Here is a 22,500-nt window from a genome sequence, read left to right as displayed (position 1 = left end):
GCATTTATTTTACCGCTCTCTTTTGCCGAACCGCTATGCCATGAAGACGTAAACAAACCAACAGCGATTGTCAAGTGTAGTAGGGGACAAACACGAAAATACACACAAACGCACGTACACACAGACACACATATACATATATATATATATATATATATATATACAGAGAGAGAGAGAGAGAGATGTATGTATGTGTGTGTGTGTGTGTGTGTGTGTGTGTGTGTGTGTGTGGCGAGTTGGCAGAAACTTTAGCGCGCCGGGTGAAATGCTTAGCGGTATTTCGTCTGCCGTTACGTTCTGAGTTCAAATTCCGCCGAGGTCGACTTTGCCTTTCATCCTTTCGGGGTCGATAAATTAAGTACCAGTTACGCACTGGGGTTAATGTAATCGACTTAATATCCTTGTTTGTCCCCTCTATGTTTAGCCCCTTGTGGGCAATAAAGAAATACATATATGTATATATGTGTATATATTTATATATATGTATATATATATATATATATATATATATATATATATATATATTTCAAGGTTTTTAACTTTTAAATTCGTATATTTAAAAGAAATAGAAACTTCAAACTCGATATATCCAAGATCAATTTATTTACCACTCTATGCCAACATTTCTGTGCCCAAACTTATCCAGTGACTGGTCCATTGGATTTCCGACATTTGGCACTTCTTCAGGAATGGCTACCATCAGAACAAATTACAAAAAAACACATACATAACGATCATAATAAATTATTAAATCATTAAAATTCCTTTTACGTCCACCATTATTTTTCCGTTATTAGATATATATGTATATATATAGGGGAGGTAACTCCTTAATTTTTCTATTGTTATTGCTCTCCTGTGAATATCTACTAGATTAATTTATTTAATTTATTTATTTATTTATTCATTTATTTATTTATTTATTTATCTATTAATTTAGTTATTAATTTTTCAATTTATTATCTATTATCCCCTATATGTCGACTATATTCATTCCCCTAGAGGGTTCACATGTCTATTATTTCATTTTATATTATTATTGTTAGGTCTCTTTACTTTGCTAAGAGAGATCACAGTTCAGCCATCAAACCTCCTAAGAATCATTACAAGCCCCTTTACTAAAAAAATTTATTAATATTTTGATATTTTATCATTCTTTGCTATTACCATTTTTTTCTATGGTTTTCATATAAAAAAAACTTGACCCTCATCTCTTCCTACTAAATGCTTAGTTATTTATTTTGTTCTCAGTTCTTACTTTTATTTCATATCTACCTTTAATTTGTATATATATATATATATATATATATATATATATATATATATGTAAATATGACCGTTGACTGAACACTATTCAATTTTTTTTCTCCGTGTTTTTCTCCTTGTCTCCGTATTCTTTCTGTTGAAGAGCGTAGCTCGAAACGTCAAAGACTTTCCGTATTCCTGAGCGTCATACTAATACATCCTTTTGTTATTTACACCACCTGTCCTCGTCTGTTGTTGTTTTTTCGTACATTCTCCCATATATATATATATATATATATATATATATATATATATATATATATATATATGTATATATATATATATATATATATATATATATATATATATATATATATATATATATATATATATATACAGTCCACAGATGAGATCCAGATATTCTTGGTATAGATGACATTAAGTAATGCTGAAAAGATTCAAACTTAGACTCCGATGCCTTTACAGGAGATCGATTTCAAAGGGTAAAGAATGACAATAGGAGGGATCAAGTTGAGCAGATATAGAAGCAATTATGCGGATAAACAAATTAGATACATTAAATATAAAAGTTTGAGTATGAAATACAGAATATGTATATGTGCATGCATGCAAAACGAGAGAAAGCAAAAGGTGGAAACTTTAAGACGATGAATATTTAAGTATAAATGTATAGTTATTTATATTAATAGATCCAACCAAGACAGAGTACAAATGACAGAGAAAATTAAAGGGGTGGAACAAAGGTGTTATACGACCAACAGCTGTTTCTGGGAACTCGGAGATCCATGATAATTTTGGTAGATGTAGTCCATCACAGCGTGCCGCTGTAATGGATGGACTCAACATTGAGTAAGATGAGCTTCTGTCATCAGGGTAAAGAATATTTTACATTTCAGATTCTAAAGCAGAGAACTGCATTAGGATTTTTATTCATCAATCTGGACTTTTATTCATCAATCCGTGTCTCTTGTTGTTCGTACTATGTTTTCCACACAATGTGAATTAGACGTTCGTATTTGGTTCGCTTGAAGTAGAAGAATTACTTGTGTCCAATACTGTCTTTTCTTCATAAATTTCACAACAGTAAAATTGAGATAAACTTAGACCTGCAACAACTTTTCTATCTCGTTAAAAATTTTAATCTTGAGATTTAAAATTCCCATATCCTTTTTGAATATGGGAAAAGTTTCAGGCGAGCCCTTTAGAAGTCAAGGAATGCACATGAGCTTTCATTACTATATCTTCTTCTTTGTCTTTTCGACTAATTCTCCATTATCAGTTTACCAATATCAACAGTCGCTTCTGTTCATTTCTAACAATTGCTACTGGCTCTTCAAATTCTTCTAAATTTTCGTTAAACTGAAGATAAAATCTGTTCTAAACTTGTTTTCTATATTTCCCATTATTTGATCAATATTCCTTTTGTTTTTTTACTACAGCCAAAACATCAAAATGTTTCAAAACTTCTTCTATAATTGGGACTCTTACCTCATTAATAGCCTTTAGAAACTGATCAAATGTGTACCGGGGATATTTTTTATGTTTGACAATCAAAATTCTTTTCTCTGTTGGATTCCAAGTCGATTTTTACCACACTAACGTTTAATTTGATGATCATCAGTTTCCAAAAACTGATGTCTAAAGTGGAGCAAGATGAGTAATGACTAATTTGAAAATTTTTTCTTCTTAACTGTATGGTATGTTAACATATTGGAAAGAGAACCGGTCCAGGAGATTGTGAAGACGCTTTACAGAATACTTTATGTTGAGATTCTAGATTCAGTCGAGTTTCGTTAACTTCATATCATGTGCCATTTTTTCATGACCCTCTTTCATTTGACATTGATGTTTCTCGGTTTTTGTTGCATTCCTAACTTTTCTGATGTTTAAGGATGGATATTGAGGTGAATGAGTTTCTTTTCAAATGTAATTCTGGAAGAACGGAGGAGCAAATTTGACTTACTTTGTCCTGCTCATTTTGCCCCACCCAAATTTGTCCTTTGTATACTTATAATTTTTTGAAATAGTATTCTAAATGTTACAGTGTTTTTAACGCATTTAGAGAAGGTCATTTGTTTAGTTGATATAGTTTTCGTACTCAAAGTCAAAAATGCAGTAAATCTTACTCATTGTACCACACACATCCTAATAAAATACTCTGGGCGCACACTTATGTCTTATAAAATTAATGTTTTCTTCATTAAGTGAATTGTTAATATTTCTGATTAACAGATTCCCAGTCAATCAGATATAATTGAAACAGAAGGTCTGCACGTTTATTATTGAAAGCTATGTTTGCTGAAATCGCGAAGCGCCAATCTATGATATTAAATAAAGTTTAGTTGCAAAAATAAATTAATTAATTTAACAAATAACGACTGATCTGAGTGAATTAAATAACATCTACACTGAGTATATCTTGAATTTCTTTGCTATGTTACAATTCACTGCTTTAGAAACATAAAATCGAAACTTGCCTTTCGCTCACGGAACGAGTAAACAAGCAGTAGACACCATGGTAATGATGTTTTATGTTAGTGATTCTCAACGTGGGGCTTGAGAAAATTGTGGTAGAGCTTCGGATCCAATATGTTTTTCTTTTTTTTTTTTGTTTTTTTGTTTTTTTTGTCTAGTGGGACATGGATTTGTAAAAATCGTTTTTTCTTAGCAAAGATACAACACTTATACATTTTTACCAACCACTGGTGAAGTGTCCATTATTCTGGGAAGTTATAGTGAGGTTTGGGGTATAATAGATTGGGAAACAGTTTTATTTGAAGAATCGTTTATAATAACAGACGAAAAGTAGATGTGTTTTGTAAAGCTTAGTAAGTACTTAGACAATAGAAACGAAACTTCCTCTAACAATTTTATATGAACAACTAATGACAGTTAATGTCATAATAAAAGTATACTAGTTAATAGGAAAAGACCGAATGAGCAAAATAGTTGAACTTAGGCCAAAATTCCTTGTAGGACTTCTTCTGCAATTGAAAAGAAAAATGAATAGCATCAAGTAATGGAGCTGTTTTGGCTTAATCGACTAATTCATATACTATCTTTGTTACATATATGCTGCTCAATTAAGTAGCAGCTACCTCTCCTTTTGATCACATTGCATCGTCTTAAAAAGGACTATTACATTTTAGAATGTTGCCTCAGATATGCAAAAGATGAGTTGGCGATAACTGAAGCAGTGCTGGGTTAGCTAAGATGAAAACAGCAACAACTACTGCTGCTAACTAAATTAAGGTATCGAAAGCTAACTTCTCCGCCACTATGAAGACAAAAAGTGGATAATTTCAAGGGAGATAACTTTTGTTTCTTTATACCCCTATGTTATTATTTCCCCTGGATCGAATTGTGAAATTAATCACGGGCGATAAATTGAGATATGGATTAGATTTTGCACGTTTCAATATTTATCAGGGCTATAGGTTGGCTTTGTCATTTCAGCCTCGGATAGAATACTTTGCACCATTCTGAGTTTGGATACAGCCCAGGTCGGCCTTACATTTCTACTTATCGGGATCAGTTAGATAAAGTACCAATAAAGTACTGAGATCGATCTAACTGACTAAATACACCCTCAAAAATGTTAGTTCTTGTGTCTGTGCTAGAAAAGAAAAAAAATACATATAGTATCTGTCATGAATCAAAATAAACGGTGACATTTATCAAATTAACGCTTACCAATATCATAATACGTCCAAATTATTGCTAGAAACTTGTAAATACATCATTGGAATTGATATCATTCTCTGTGAGAAATCATTTGGAAAAATAGCTTATTATATCGTCTTTCTCATTTTTTAAACCATTGCTTAGGGACGCTAAAAGTTTGCTTCATAAATATATTGTCCAAAGTTTCATCCTACTGCATAGCATTTTTTTGAAACACGTACTTTCTAAGGTAACATATGGCTAATCAGAATTGAAACTTCCATGCGTTAACAAGTACCTTCTTGCAACAATGTAAACTTTCATTTAATCAAGATATCCTTGGCCTGAAGTGTAGCCTGCGATATACACCTCGCTTGGATATTTACCACTTCCAAAGTTCCGCTCGCTATGAAACGTATGTAGCCCGAATCTTATGTACTCCATTCCTTAAACTTTATATATATATAAGAGAACAATATCCAAAAAAGTTGGAAAAGGGGGCTCCTCAGGAAACACGCTCTTTCTGATGACGTCTTATATAGCCTCAAAGCAGCTTGATTAACATACCTCGAAGGAAACCTGGATCTGAAACGCTCAGCATACTTAAAACAAGACTATGCATCAGTAAGTTTCTCGAACGCTTGAAATAATATCGACATGATGCGAAGCCTCTCTTGGACTCACGCCTGCTATATTATATCACAATTCGAAGGCTATACATTGGCAGTCCAAGAGCAAGAGATTACTACGAAATACCCTAATAAACAGAAGTGACAGGGAAGCCCTTGGAGGTCCAAAATGCAACCGTAGGTTATGTCATATTTCTGCGGAAGACATCACCCTTGTGATTAGCAGCTCCCAAAAATGTCAAGGTGATACCTCTATGCGTCACGAAGTTGTAAATGCCATTCGGAAAAAAGTCTGTCCAAGAATAAATATTGAAAATCTCCCTGTTATTGAATGCATACACAAACGCCATCAATGAACATCACTGTTATATCAAAAATATGAAAAAGGAAACTCACTGCGAGTGAGAAGTGTAATCAAACAAGCCTTACAATGACGCTCAGGGACATTTTCTTTTCTTTTCATAAGTTTATAGTAGACGGTACTTGCTTAAGATACTATGTAGTAAGATTTGAATCCGTAATATCATGATTGCAACGCAAAATTTCTAACCACTCAGTCGCAACTACTTCCATGTATAATATAAACTAATTTACCAACACATATTTCACGGATAACTTGCCTTTGGATTGTTATGAAATAATTGTCAAATTGATGGTTAAACGTTAGAAAATATTTTATTATCAAGCTGCTTTTACGACGTATCATATGATGCTGCTCAGAAAACAATGACTTAGATACCTTAATATAAGTAATTTCTTACACAGGCTAAGATGGAACTTATATCTATAACATTGTTTTCAAAATTGTGTTCATATTCATTGTGAATACAAAGGACTTGTGTATGGTAAGGAAATAAAATTATATTAACCTTTTAACATTCAGATTACTCTGTCAAATGTAAAGCTTATTTATTCACATTGTTTTGAATTAGTCACACATTAGCTTCAAGATATTCATGGTGTGACTGCTCGTTTAGAATGACATTGTAGAGTAGGTGTGAGAGGCTGAATCTGACCAAATTCAACGTAAAACGGGTAGGATATTTGGGATGAATTTGGTCGGTTTGAATGTTAAAGGATTAAACCCTTTATATTAGCATCGAAAACTCTTTGAAGGAAAACCATCGTTAGCTCAAAGATGTAGTAGTCATTAGTTGTATGACTACCAGTTCTTCGAACTATCACCATTTATTGGGTTCACTATAGGTCTCAAGCACAACAAGTTTTCTATTACACCACAGCAGCATCACTTTCACGTTTGTACGTTCTCAGCAGTGCTTTGTAGCAAGAAACTGTAACTCGATTACAAGTCGCTTTTAAAAATGCTTTCACTTACAACACGAGTTCCCTTGGGAAATATTTAAGCATCATGCCTTCCTGATCTTTTCGCTTGAATGATTTAGAGCCTCTCTACTGAGCGAGAAAAAAAATTAGTTTTTCTTCTTGACTTCCACAAGCCAGCCCTGGTCCCAAAACCAGTATTCAAAGGCGTTTCATTTCTGTCGATCGAATCTTTTATTCAGATAGAAAGTATCCGGAACTACATTTGTTAATGTCCTTTGCAGCAGATTCGAAACCGAATCGCTGCATAGCCGTGTAAGCGTCACAGCTTATAATCACAGTAATTTCATGTGATCGACCAAATGACCGACCATATAATGTCGAGCCATTATGTGATTTAACTTTCAAGGACTTTCTTATTGAGTCTTATATAAAGCCACTTTTTGCGCCAAAACTCTTTACAGAATGCTGAAGGCGACTCAGCGAAATGCGCCTCCACTCTTGTCAAAGATATTTGCGCAGACTGTTGAGACCGATCGACTCACTCATACGTCTCACTTCTTAACACAGAATATTGAGTTTGTTACGGTGACAACTCCATTCTCATTTTCCCTCTCCAGTCGTTTTCATATACAGAATGCCGAACAGTTGTCTTAGCAACTTCATACTCATCATGTTTCCATTCTCCATCCGTACAGTTTAAAGGTAAAGATTACAGTCATGTATTAACGAGATATTTCGCCAGTTGAGACAGCATCATCACAGATCTATACGTACTAGCTATTTTGTCATACACTATAGAATTCGTCTCTCTCACTATGTATAAATTTGATTGTATTCTTCATTCAAAGACCAACACAGAAAATTCTATGTGCAGTAAATACATATAGACTCCTACAGTACATCATCTTCTTTTTTAAGACTACATGGTGTGACTTGAGGGAGATTTAATTATTTATGGTAAGTGGAATGAGATACAGCAAAACTTTCTCTCCTTACAGTAGTATATGACCTACTGTTTTATGCCCGGAACAAATAATACTTTGTTTCATTGAAATACATGTATATATATATATATATATATATATATATAATGGTTTCTCCTGTCGTTAGAGCAACGTGAAATAAAGTGCTTTGCTCAAGAACACAGCACAATGCAACGCCCGGTCTGGGAATCGAACCCACGATATCACAATCGCGAGTGCAACACTTTAACCACTGAACCATGCACCTTCATATATATATATACACACACACACACATGGTGGTCAGAAAGTCTCTCCATAATAAGTATTTTATTGCAAAATATTTATAAGATGGTATAAGACTACAAAAGAATATATTAGACTTTACAAGACTTTTAAAAACTTTATAAGTGTTGAATGTGTCGTCCTTCATTTTCAATGCACAAAATTAAATTTCTTTTTTACTGCCGTGTGAGCACTTCCTAGGTTGATTTCCGTTTCCTGTGACAATTTGCGTAAGGACTTTGACGAGCTTGTCAACAGTTTATCAGAAATATTGGAGAGTGTTTCGTCTGAAAGGACAGTAGACCTACCGCTTCTTGCTGCGTCTTCCACTGAGCCTGTGTTTCTAACTTTTCTCATTAAATCCTGCACAGTGTCATAATGTAGAACAGCTGTATTTGGAAAAGTTTCACTGAACTTCTGTTTCACAGTATCTGTGTATTTGTTTCCAGCTCGAAACACTCATTCAACTAAAAACGTACGTTCTTCAATGGTATGTCGAAACGCTGAAAGGTACACAGTGACTGACACCTGGCCGCCCACGCAGTGATAGCCAAATTGCCAAATTGCGCATGCGCAGGATGAAACGATTCCCTGCGGAGAGACTTTTTGAATACCCTGTGTGTGTGTGGGGGGGGGGTGTCACTATTTCTATGCTTCCAGTTAATGTCAGTATCTTCCGGAATTTAACGTCTATGAAGTGGATTTCCTCTACAGACCAGTCAAGGATTCCAAATGTCGAAATCAGCACGGGTACTGAAAATGCATCGTAGGATATTGTCTTACTGTACGAACAGATTTCCGACTGCCGTATTTTTCTAAGACTGGCACAATATTCTCCGGTTATTCTATCTTTATTCCAAATATCTTCGCATAAGTTTTCATTTATGCCTAGGTGCTTATAGAATTCTTTGTGTGGGACAGGAGAGATGGTGAGGCCATTCATGCACAGGTTCTGAGCCAGGGGAATTGATCTTCTATGTTCAACAATCAAATATGAGCATTTCGTCTGGCTAAATTCCATTCTGATGTCAACTGAAAAATGTTATTAGTCCCAGCTGTTTTATTTATTTATTTTTTTTTTGTATGGTTAACATTTTTAGCATAAATCTTGCTGTCATCCACAAAACAATTACCTGTTACATTAATATCTCTAGCAGTTGCAGAGCCATTTGATTTTTGTAATAGTAATGAGATAATGAATTTGATGCCAAAATGAACAGAATTACAGAAAGACTACCTCCTTGAAATATTCCCTTTGAAATATTAATAACATTTCCGCTCTCAGTCCTATTTGTAAGAATTGCTAAAGAATTGCTACTTGAGCCTTTGTGAGTCACTCAGTAGCGGAAATTAAGGTAAGAGGCACTTGAGCTGCCATGAGTGGGGAATAGAGTCATATGCCTTCCTATTATAATCAATCCATACCTTTTCAAGGCTCCTACGATGTTTTTTCACTGTAGTCAGTTCAGCTTTGTCTATCAAAAGCTGTTTGGTACATCCCCACACTAGTTTCTTTCCACTTGTCTGCTCCTCAGTCGCTATGCTATTGAACTCACAATGACCCTGGTGGTATTGTTTCTGACAGCTTAAGCAATGGGGCCTATAGTTTTCTGGCAACTCGGTGCTTTCATTCTTAGCCGTCAGTCTGACCTTTTTTAGTGCTTTTGAATATACAAATTAGTGGTTTTTGGTGAAATGTCAGCATTTTGTACCAGTATCCAAATGTTAGAACCCTTGCAGGTGTCTTCCAATTACACAGTTTGCCTACAGCTATCATTGAAGTTCCTGGTCAATTACATATGTTTTACTGGTGACGTTGGTACATTCTCACCTAACTACATTTAGCCATGATATATTAAAGGGGAAATCCTTCTTTTCGTTCCAGACTTTCAACCCAACTGATTCAAGATCTTGAGAGGGGACTTTCTGAACGGTAATATTTCCCTTCCTTGTCTATCTGTATACAGTCTCTGACTTAGAAGCAAATTTGTCATTTATACGGGCTCGCTCAAACATTCGCCTGCGGTAGTGAAAATTTTCGCTCAGCGCCCTGAGTTTGTGCTTTAGAGCAGGGGTTTTCAAACTGTGGTCCGCGGACCACAGGGGGTCCGCAAGGACAAGACAGGGGGTCCGGAGACAGCAAATACTTTTTATGGGCAATTTGATTTTATATATGTTTTTTAATCGAAATCTTTTAATTGACAATAAACCTATTTGTTAAATACTGTTAAATAAATAAATGTAAAAATATGTTATTTTAAGCAAATATTTATGTATAAATTTCATAAGCGTTTATATGGGGGGTCCCTAAGGTAAAGCCTGAAATATAAAGGGGTCCGCAAGTCAAAAAGTTTGAAAACCCCTGCTTTAGAGTAATTAACCTTCTTTCAAGAGCTTCATGTGAAGAGTCGCCGTAAAGTTTTGTTTGTTTGTTTATTTGTTTGTTTGTATGTATGTGTGTATGTATGTATGTATGTATGTATAAATGTATGTATGTATGTATGTATGTATGTATTGAGGAAGTGGGAGAGAGCGAATGGGGAACCATGTCATAGCAACCGCATTTCATTATATCCAACAGCCGACTTTTAGAATGAGAGGAAACATTCGATAAAGTAATCACAGATACACTGAAAGATAGTGTAATCGCAATTAGAACCCATTTAGTGTTAGGCCTTCCTAATCAAGGCTGACCTGAAACTAAAACAACAACAATAGATTTTATTTTTTATCATTTTTTTTATTCTTTAGACTTACAATGAATTTTAGTATGGAAACCTTAAAGCCAGCAATTTTGAGAATAGGGGAGAATCGATTACATCGATCCCTAAGTACTTTGTTTTTTTTATCTTATCCACCTGGAGCAAAATCAGTCATTTCTGATTTTCCGCTATTTTCTCTCTGCCTGTTTGGAACCATTACAATGCGAATCATCATTTTCAACTGTTGCATTTTCGACTTGAGAATAAAAGTTGGTAAGCATAGTTGTTTTGAAGTTGAGATGGTTTGAAACATGGTCAAGCGATAAATACGATTTTTTCAAGAAATTTTTCCTCAACTTTGGCCCGATTGTAATTGAGATGGTTAATAAAATATCTGGATAATTTTTGGTGTTTAAAACTTAATAGTCTTTTCTCTGTTGGATTCCAAGTCAATTTTTTCTTAACACTAATGTCTAATTTGTTAATTTTCCAATTTTCAAAATATGATGTCTAAAGTAGGACAAAATGAGCAATGACTAATTTCAATAATCTTTTTCCTTTTAACTCCATGGTGTATAAATATTGGGACGAGAACTATTCCAGAAGATCCAGAAGTTATATAGAATATTTTATGTTGAGTTTTTAAATTTAACCGAATTTCGTTAATTTCACACCATATGTTATTTTTCCAAGATTCTTTTTCATTTGACCTGCATACTTTTCCTTTTTGGTGTATTTCTGATCATTCTGATGACTATTGATATGCATGAGTTTGTTTTTCAAATGTAATTCTGAAGAATTGAACAAGTAAATTTACCTTATTTCGTTTCACCTCTTTTTACCACACCTAAATTTGTCTTTTGTATACTCAAAGATAACGGAGATGATATTCTGAAATAGTCTTCTGAATCTGTTGTAGCGATTTTAATGCATTTAGAGGTCATTTGCTTAGCTGATATAGTTGTTGTAAGGTAGAGAACGTTTGTAAAAATTTTGGGGTTTTTTTTTTTCTCAAAGATAAAAACGCAGCAAATATTACTCATTGAATTAACTGCCCTTCTTCGAAATTGCTTAAACAATTAACTGGCCAGTTAAATTTATGGCAATATGTCGGGCAAACGTCTCCTGAGCTTACTAAGTATAGTACGCTTGCTTGTCTGCGTAATCGTTGCTCCAGTAGAAAGAATGTTTATTTTACCAGCAATATTTGTCGTAGCCCAACTCTGATGTCTGGCCTGAAATCAGTAAGTATATACATATACATATAAAAGCCGATGCATGTATGTCTATACATTCATATATATATATATATATATATATATATATATATATATAAATGCATCTTTAAATACATATGTTCCAGTTTATGTAGAATAAAATGTATGCGTATGTGTGTGCATGTGTATATGTGTATGCGTATCTACCCATAAAGACGTATAAATGGTACTTTGGTTTTGATTTTTTGTTTAAATTGTGTAAGAAGATACCAGTTTATATGTCTATATCCTTTTTCCCTTAATAAAAACGTGTTTTATTTACACGCTTTCCTGGGGAGGAGCTTCTGTGACTTTTAATGCCTGGCATCGTCGGCCATTAGCAAGCCTGCAATAAACACAGACATCTCCCTCCGTAAATCTTCGCTCGCGAAGTCAAACCGAAAGGATTTTCGGCACTATCACGCTATTAGATGTCAGAAGTGAAAGTAGTCGCTGTCTGTCAGCCTGCTTGCCTGTCTGCCTGCATGCCTGCTGCTGGCCTGTCTGCCTGCTTGCCTGCTGCTGGCCTGTCTGCCTGCTTGCGTGCTGAGCTATCTGTCTGTCTGTCTGTCTGTCTGCTGGTTTGAGTTGATACTTTGGCTTACTTACTTACTGATATCTATCTACTATGTATCTATCTATCAATTATTAGAAAACACAAATTTAATATAAAAACAGGCACTATCACGCTATTAGATGTCAGAAGTGAAAGTAGTCGCTGTCTGTCTGCCTGTCTGCATGCATGCCTGTTGCTGGTCTGTCAGCCTGCTTGCCTGTCTGCCTGCATGCCTGCTGCTGGCCTGTCTGCCTGCTTGCCTGCTGAGCTATCTGTGTGTCCGTCTGTCTGTCTGTCTGCTGGTTTGAGTTGATACTTTGGCTTACTTACTGATATCTATCTACTATGTATCTATCTATCAATTATTAGAAAACACAAATTTAATATAAAAACATATTTCCTGAAATTGCAAATTATTTAAAATATAAAAATATAATTTTCAACAGAGAGAATTTATCAAAATAGAAAACAAATGAAGTTTGAAGTTAAGTTTAAAAATAAATGTGATACTTATGCTCCGTAGATACTTATACTCTGTAATGTTTCAAACGCATGGATATAGGTGTCGAATTTGTTCCAATAACTTCTGGAAGATCTCGTCCTTGAATTCGTAACGCCACATGAATTCTATTAGATGTGTTTGCAGCAAATTCCGGGTTGTCCCATTTTCTCTTTTGTTCTGGTTCTTGGCATGTTTCCATAGGCATTCGATGTGATTTGTTGTGGCAAATGTAACCGGATCAACAAAATTTATTGAATGGTTCACGGTTAAATGTCTATATCCTAGCGTGTTTAGTGTATTATATGAACGCCAGAGGTCAGAAATTATTGTTGTTCCTGGTAAAATCCGCTCTTGTATAATTTCTAAAAGGGTATCAGATGATCGATCTTCTACCGCAACTAAAAAACATCTTCTCGTATCTCTTTCTAACGCACCAAACACCCACTGCGTTTTAACCCGATGGCCAACATTATATTTTCTTCTAACAAACGCACTTTCATCTATCTCTACTATTCGGTTTGGTCCGCCTAACTTAATATTTTGCGCAATATAATACTCTGCACATACATCACGGCAGTAATTCCTCCAATCTGTTACAGCTACATTTGCTATACGACATTCCTGGCCTAAATTCTTAGCTAAATCTCCCTTAGCCCAATAATATAATATATCTATAATCTGCTCGCTTTTCAGTTTGCTATTATCTAGAAATGTTCCCTTTCTAATGGAAATCAGTTTTCTACAAGGCCTTCCACATGACCATATCATGCCATCGGACAAATTGTTTTTGGCCACTTCCCTCATGCTAGCTCCACAAGAGGGACATATTTTTTCAGTATTTAACAATCCGTATGTCTTGAGCCAGTGAATACTAGCTGCTGTTGTTGCGGTGGCGATGGCAATGTCGCGGTGATTAATTCCATTTGCACTGGGATATGTAGAAGTCATCGTGAAAAACCTGCAACTAATTTGTTCTCGTGTAGATTTCAATTTGAATTACGCGCGCTTTTGGGTGTTCGTTGGTGGGTATGATGGGTAATTCTTGTAGAATTCTTAATTCTTGTAGAATTCCGTAGAATTTAAACAAGCGAAGGTAAGGTGGACGAGAATTTAAACAAATGAAGTTCAGTTTAAAGTTTATAAATAAATATATTTCATTCCATGTTCAGTTTAAACTTTATGAATAAATGTATTTTTGCATTATTCATTATTGTTTTTAAAAATAAATCACATATACCCATCATACCCACCCAAAAGCGCGCGTAATTCAAATTGAAATCTACACGAGAACAAATTAGTTGCAGGTTTTTCACGATGACTTCTACATATCCCAGTGCAAATGGAATTAATCACCGCGACATTGCCATCGCCACCGCAACAACAGCAGCTAGTATTCACTGGCTCAAGACATACGGATTGTTAAATACTGAAAAAATATGTCCCTCTTGTGGAGCTAGCATGAGGGAAGTGGCCAAAAACAATTTGTCCGATGGCATGATATGGTCATGTGGAAGGCCTTGTAGAAAACTGATTTCCATTAGAAAGGGAAATTTCTAGATAATAGCAAACTGAAAAGCGAGCAGATTATAGATATATTATATTATTGGGCTAAGGGAGATTTAGCTAAGAATTTAGGCCAGGAATGTCGTATAGCAAATGTAGCTGTAACAGATTGGAGGAATTACTGCCGTGATGTATGTGCAGAGTATTATATTGCGCAAAATATTAAGTTAGGCGGACCAAACCGAATAGTGGAGATAGATGAAAGTGCGTTTGTTAGAAGAAAATATAATGTTGGCCATCGGGTTAAAACGCAGTGGGTGTTTAGTGCGTTAGAAAGAGATACGAGAAGATGTTTTTTAGTTGCGGTAGAAGATCGATCATCTGATACCCTTTTAGAAATTATACAAGAGCGGATTTTACCAGGAACAACAATAATTTCTGACCTCTGGCGTTCATATAATACACTAAACACGCTAGGATATAGACATTTAACCGTGAACCATTCAATAAATTTTGTTGATCCGGTTACATTTGCCACAACAAATCACATCGAATGCCTATGGAAACATGCCAAGAACCAGAACAAAAGAGAAAATGGGACAACCCGGAATTTACTGCAAACACATCTAATAGAATTCATGTGGCGTTACGAATTGAAGGACGAGATCTTCCAGAAGTTATTGGAACAAATTCGACACCTATATCCATGCGTTTGAAACATTACAGAGTATAAGTATCTACGGAGCATAAGTATCACATTTATTTTTAAACTTAACTTCAAACTTCATTTGTTTTCTATTTTGATAAATTCTCTCTGTTGAAAATTATATTTTTATATTTTAAATAATTTGCAATTTCAGGAAAATGTTTTTATATTAAATTTGTGTTTTCTAATAATTGATAGATAGATACATAGTAGATAGATATCAGTAAGTAAGTAAGCCAAAGTATCAACTCAAACCAGCAGACAGACAGACAGACAGACAGACAGACAGATAGCTCAGCACGCAAGCAGGCAGACAGGCAAGCAGGCTGACAGACCAGCAACAGGCATGCAGGCAGACAGGCAGACAGACAGCGACTACTTTCACTTCTGACATCTAATAGCGTGATAGTGCCGGATTTTCCATGGTATTTCTCATTAGTTTGAACTCAGTTACTCTTCTACAACACCGATGTTGTCTTAATGATAACTTTCAATAACTTGCTTGTGGCTAATCAATTTATTTTCAGTGTTTCCTTTTTATTGCCCCCGTACATTGTTGCTTTTTTTTTTTTTTCTAATTTTGTTGAAGAGAAGTGCAGTTATTCGTTTGTATGTTTGCATGTGATAATAAACAATATCATATAAGCTGATAGCCTGAAATAGATCAACGACCTTTTTATTTTATTTTTTCTTTGTATTTCCAAATACTTGATATTATTAAAAAAGGACTATTGTTTCGCCTTGCTTTAGTTCTTTAGCATCGTCAACATACTGCTTACCAGTTATGAAGAACATTTAATTGTCAAAATTAAAGGACAAACATAGCTCTCTTACAAATGTCCCCTCCCTATATGTGTGTGTGCGTGTGGGCGTTTATATTTATGTATGTATACTTCCAAGTATATATGCATGCCTGTATCTGTATAAGTATTAGGCTATAAATACACGCACGTAGGTATGTATTCATATATGTGAATAGATGTTTTGTGCGTATTTGTCTGTTGACTTTTATATAATCTTTCTATCTGTAACCAAATTTTGTTTAAACATATTTTCATTGCTAGTAAACATATTTCTCGACGTGGTAGAGATAATAGCGAAATCTCATTCAAATAATACCTCATTATTGTTTAGAAAAAAAAAACGGACGAATACTTAGAATAATATAATCGTGGATATTCTATGTTTGAATACAGAAGAGATTATAAAAGGTGGAAATATCTTAGTAATATATTGATTTCATCAGAGTTGATCTTTATTAAAGAGTAAAAATAGCATTTTTTTTTAGAATAATTCCTCCCTAAGCTTCAATTTTAAGTTGAATATATAATGATTTCAAATTTGTGGACAAGGCCAACAATTTAAGGGCTAAGTCAATTACATCGACCCCATTACTCAATCGGTACTTATTTTATCAATCTCCGGAAGGATGAAAGGCAAGGTCGACCCCGGTGACATTTAAACTCAGAACGTAAAGACGAAGGCAATATTGCTAAGCATTTTGCCTGGTGCCATATCGATTCTGCAAGCTTGCCACCATCAGACGAATATATATTAATTGTGAATATGTATATGTTGGCACTCCGTCGCTTACGACGTCGAGGGTTCCAGTTGATCCGATCAACGGAACAGCCTGCTCGTGAAATTAACGTGCAAGTGGTTGAGCACTCCACAGACACGTGTACCCTTAATGTAGTTCTCGGGGATATTCAGCGTGACACAGTGTGACAAGGCTGACCCTTTGAATTTCAGGCACAACAGAAACAGGAAGTAAGAATGAGAGAAAGTTGTAGTGAAAGAGTACAGCAGGGTTCGCCACCATCTCCTGCCGGAGCCTCGTGGAGCTTTAGGTGTTTTCGCTCAATAAACACTCACAACGTCCGGTCTGGGAATCGGAATCGAAACCGCGATCCTATGACCGCGAGTCCGCTGCCCTAACCACTAACATTGCGCCTCCACTAATTGTGAATATATAATGAGAGTTTGTTAGAATGCTTCAATACTTACAACAAATGTTCAGCATTGATTTGAATAGTTTTCAGTGTAAGTCGATCTAAAATCTCACACACCATTTTCATCACGCCTTCTGTGAATAAATTATATAAAATACTCCGATATAACTTTGTATCAAAGTAAATAATGTCGATAAGTGAACGTTTGCTAAATAACAAAATAACTTTTAACGTGACACACTTCTCATATGAACTTCTTAGAAAAGGGTTTTGACGCTAGATCCCTTCACCAGATATATGTGGCCCAAAACGTGAAATGATTATGACAGGGTTATAGAACCATTGAATATATACATAGCGCTTGTGTATTTCAGAGATCTAATATGTCCCAAAACAAGACAAGTTCACATCGAAAGTCGAGTTTCGGCTTAAGTTTTCTGATTAAATTACTCTTGCGATTCCTAGACTTACCTAGCTGTACGTTCCCATCAACTTTTTTTACTGCAGCCAGCCGTTGGCATATCTTCCTAAATATACGAACTGGTATTTTAAGCGTCAAACAACATACATATCAACAAAAAATGTGGGAAGTTCACTCTCTTGTAATGTATATGTATTTAGCACTAATCATTTTCTTATTTACTGCGTCTAATTAAGAAATATCCTGCAATAGACCCTATTTATTATAACGGTCTAATATTAATTGATTTATTTATTTATTAATTAGGTGGTTCATTGATACATAGTATAAATCAATCAGTTAATTAGTCTTAGTAAAATTAATAATGAAAGGATTAGTTCTTAAACTTACCAAAACTTATGGTACCATTTTCCATTTTTATATTAGGCTGGCAAAATACCAGTTTCCGAATTTGTAAAGAACTATTCAGCCAGTCGCAAATATAGACTTTCTTGCATTTTCTTACAGTAGAATCTTTTAATTTCTTTCCGTTTGGTATATCACATATTATGTCTGTTTAACCATGATTGCGAAAGGACAAAAAAGGACAAATGGACAGTTTTAAGATTTCTTACATATAAAAAAGCAAATATGTGGCGGGTGGCAGCGTTAAGCTGTGGTGTATATAAAAACAAGGTTATTACCAGTTCAAATATGCTTGGGGCATATTCGAACCCCAAGAAAGCCATTCACTGCGTTTTGTCATGGAGAAAATTTCTCGCTGTAGACAAATGGTGTAAAATACAACTAAAATCAGCTTGCAGCACGACCTACTTAGACTATGAGAGACAAGCAATTCGGAGTGCTTATCTCCTCTTCAGTCACAGAAACCGATTAAGGTGGGCTGTTATCTGGTAAGAGAGATTGCGTCTCTTATAGTATTTTGTTCGTCGTTCAATGACTGGTAGCGCTAATCAGCGGCTCACTGAGAACAAATTACAGGGTGGCAGCGCTAAGCAGCGATACCAACTTGCTTATATTCCAGATTGCAGGAGACGGCTGTAACAGCACTTTGAACACTCCCCACCAAACACTGGTTCAAGGACAGTAGAGAGAAGGGGTGAGACAATGAGAGATGTGAGAGAAAGAGAGATATGAGAACATCAGAACTGGTTGAGAAAATTCACAATTGTTTGGATGAAGACCGTCGTATGTTTATAAAGACAATAAGTATCAGTTTGGAGTTGGTAAGGCAGCTGTACACAGAATTATTCATGTAGATCTGAGCATGCACAAAATTTGTGCAGAGTTTGTTTCCACGGTGCTCAGTAACGGACATCCTGGTGACCAACTACTTGACAGAGATGGGCATATATTTCGGATATAATAATGTCCTTCGAGGCGAAGACCTCCTCCACTGAAGCTTCCACTTCCTCTTAGCCGATGAAGCCTCGCGAGCGCAGGAGGTGAGCCATGGATTAGAACAAGTAATATTCCGAGGGAGCTAGGACTGATCTGTGTGGCATCAGTTCGATTTCCTCAACTTCCTGGAGTTTATTCCAGTTTGTTTGAACGGTATAAGGTCTTGCGTTACCTAGCTGCAGAAGAGCTCGCTCTCTGTTAATCAATGCCGAGTATGTTTGCCACAAAATGGTACACGACCACTCCAGCTGTTCGGAGTACAGGCTAGCATCAGTGGTTCGGCCGTTTTGAACGAAATCGTAGTGAATTATTCCTTCATAATTCCACCGGACGCAGAGCATCACCTTGTTTTCAAACGCCCATGTTGGGCAGCAGGTTCCAGAAACTGGCCCTTGCTTAATTACCGCTTGAGAAAAAATATCTCCCTCGGAATATTAATTATTGCAGTTCATGGCCCATGGATGGTTGGAGAGTGAGGGAGGGGGATACAGAATTTTGAAGAAAGATTGTCGGGGTTTTTTTTGGTTTTTTTTCCAGTTTGAAGATTATCACTCAAATTTTTGTGCCGAATACGTACATTATCTCTATGAGATTCGAATCTGGTTCGAATGAGAGTTATTTTCAAGGACCTTCTTTTTTATTATTATGGAAAAAAACATTATGTCAAAAAATGACTGATAGTTTTCTCTAGGAAATAATTTATGTAAGTTGAGAAGAAATCCTTTCACTCACAGTTCTGGTTGTTCCACAGTAGTAATTAACTGTTAACATTTTATAATCTCCACGAAATGTGTTTGAATAACTACAATGAGGGTGGTATCTATTGCCAACTTTGCAAAGACAGCTTTCAGGAACGTCAATGCAATACCCAGATTTTAATTTATTGCTTCAGAGGACGTTTTGAAACTAATCTCAGTCACATTTATCATACTTAGCGAAAAAGTGCCCTCTGTTCATAATGTTTTTCTTTGTTAGCAGAAGTTTGTTAGGACATTTTTAGAGACAGCCTCTGTCAACTTTTTGCAGTAGTCCTTCTGGAAACGGTTTTCTTTCCAGTAGTTGTAAGATGTATTGACACTTACTGAAGGCAACATAAATTGCAATATTTTCTGCAGATCAACCAGCAACGTTCCATGCTTTCTTTCCTTTTTTTTTTTTTTCGTCTTGGAGTCTATCGTCGAACAGAAATATCTTGCGTTAATTTCTCTCTCTCTCTCTCTCTCTCTCTCTCTCTCTCTCTCTCTCTCTCTCTTTCTCTCTTTCTTTCTTACATTCTAATCCAAGATTGATTAATTTAAGTACCTGACAAAGTACCGAAGACACTATCAACGACTAATGCAGGCGAAAGGTATGATGAAATCTATTGACTGAAACTAATGAAATAGAAGAATGAAGATATTATGTATTAACTTACCACAATTCTTGATATATGCCGACGTTATACAAACTGGCATCTTTTCATGATCAGGAACGAGTTTGCTTCCAACCCGGGCGCATAGATAGCTGACATTTGTTGTTATGGTGCCTTCACCCATGTCTTCCTTCGTTGTACAAGAAATATCTGTTTAAGAGATTCTAATTAATACAATAACATAATAATTGATTTGGCGCACTTTATATTTAAAGTGACATTATTTTGTGCAGTGGAACCCAGCCGTATACACACTAAATTACAGGAACATTCTGCATTATGTATAAATATTAGTCAGATGAAGGCAGCGAGCTGGCATAACTGTTGGCACGCCCGGCAAAATGCTTAGCTGCATTCTGTCCGTCTTCACGGTCTGAGTTCAAATTTGGCCGAAGTCGATTTTGCCATTTATCCTCTAACGGTCGACAAAATAAATACCAGTTGAAAATACTGGGTTCGATGTAATCGACTTAGCCCCACCCCCATCCTCGAAATTACTGGCGTTGTGCGAAAATTTGAAACCAATATTTTTTACATGCTTCCATCAAGGCCGTCATATTTAATTTCCTCAAGTGTATGGATGAAATCAGCACCTGCATGGAAATGAAAGCCGATTTCAATAAATTGTTCACACATCTTGCAGTGGCACGAAATATGAAATTCTGATTAGGGCAATCTTTTAACCTTAAAAATTGCTTAATTTCAACCTTATTTTGATACATCTTTAACCTTATTTTTAGACTGTATTGACAGATTTTGACCTCATTTTAAATTAATTAGTATTAGCAAATCCATAAACATTAAAGTTTCCTATAAACGCAAATCTTTGCAGATTGAGATTATAGATGGATATATTCATACATAGACACACATACATGTGTGTGTGTGTGTGTGTGTGTGTATGTGTGTGTGTGTGTGTGTGTAATTTCTTTTTCTAATAAACAAATTCAATTTTTAGAATGGTGAGTCACTGGAATACAGAGTAGCACTAATTACATGCAAAGTATTGTTTATTCTTTTAGCAGAAACACCATTATCTTGTGCCTCTTTTTAAGGAACCACTTTAATTCTATTTGGCAGTGATCATAGTTAGGGAGAAGATATTCTTTAATGACAAGCGTTTCAAATACAACAGGAAAGAGAGCGTTTATATTCTTTGGGAATTTATCATGCTGTCTGTCAGATATTTTTACTAATATTCCGTTCAGTTTGTGCTATGTGAAATATAATCTCATTCCCTTCCCGATCCGAATTTCGTTTGGATATCGCTAGTGTTTTCCATATGTCTTACTGGTTCTTAGTTGATCATACATAGTGCTGCAAATTTCATTTCATATGTACAGAGATGCGGCCAGTAAGGTGAGGGTTGGAAATGAGTACAGCAATGAATTCCGGGTAGAGGTAGGGGTCCACCAAGGTTCCGTCCTCAGCCCCCTATTATTTACCATAGTCCTCCAGGCAATCACAGAGGAGTTCAAGACAGGTTGCCCCTGGGAGCTCCTCTATGCTGATGACCTTGCCCTAATTGCGGAGTCACTATCAGAACTAGAGGAGAAGTTTCAGGTGTGGAAGCAAGGTCTAGAATTGAAGGGCCTTAGAGTCAACCTAGCTAAAACCAAAATCCTAATAAGTAGGAAGGTAGATAAAACACAAACCCCTTCAGGTAGATGGCCCTGCTCAGTATGTAGAAAAGGAGTAGGTAGTAACTCTATAAGATGTACCCGGTGCAAGCTATGGACACATAAGAGGTGCAGCAACATCAAAGGCAGGTTAACTAGCAAGTTAGTTTTTGTTTGTGGCAGATGTTCAGGTGCAATAAAGACTGCAAACAAACAGGAAACAACTTCTATCTCATTCCAGGGTGAAAAACTAGAGGTAGTCGATAGCTTCCGCTATCTGGGCGACCAAGTTAGTAGTGGGGGTGGGTGCGCTGAAAGTGTAGCTGCTAGAATAAGAATAGCCTGGGCAAAGTTTAGAGAGCTCTTACCCCTGCTGGCGACA

General features: G+C 35.8%; 1 protein-coding gene and 1 long non-coding RNA gene across 3 annotated transcripts in view; one reads left to right on the top strand and one right to left on the bottom strand.

Annotated features, from left to right (window-relative positions):
• Positions 1–10,808: 10,808 nt before the first annotated feature.
• Positions 10,809–22,500, bottom strand: part of LOC106871895 (uncharacterized) — a 31,799-nt gene continuing 20,107 nt past the window's right edge. The window contains exons 4-7 of one of the 2 annotated variants that reach the window (XM_089361567.1): positions 20,503–20,649; positions 18,078–18,239; positions 17,322–17,400; positions 10,809–12,026 (exon numbers count right to left, since the gene is read on the bottom strand). In XM_089361567.1, the coding sequence (XP_089217693.1) occupies positions 11,981–12,026; positions 17,322–17,400; positions 18,078–18,239; positions 20,503–20,649 (434 nt within the window). In that variant the 3' untranslated portion in view covers positions 10,809–11,980. The remainder of the gene's footprint in view (positions 12,027–17,321; positions 17,401–18,077; positions 18,240–20,502; positions 20,650–22,500) is intronic. The other variant, XM_089361566.1, reaches the window with a different exon arrangement.
• The window catches only part of LOC128249280 (uncharacterized), a 50,549-nt gene continuing 39,951 nt past the window's right edge, over positions 11,903–22,500 (top strand). The window contains exon 1 of the long non-coding RNA XR_008265374.2: positions 11,903–12,035. This is a non-coding gene — a long non-coding RNA (uncharacterized LOC128249280). The remainder of the gene's footprint in view (positions 12,036–22,500) is intronic.

This window comes from Octopus bimaculoides, chromosome 13, assembly GCF_046866305.1.
Source record: "Octopus bimaculoides isolate indiv1 chromosome 13, ASM4686630v1, whole genome shotgun sequence".
NCBI lineage: Eukaryota > Metazoa > Mollusca > Cephalopoda > Octopoda > Octopodidae > Octopus > Octopus bimaculoides.
This window is presented reverse-complemented; position numbering and strand designations above follow the sequence as displayed.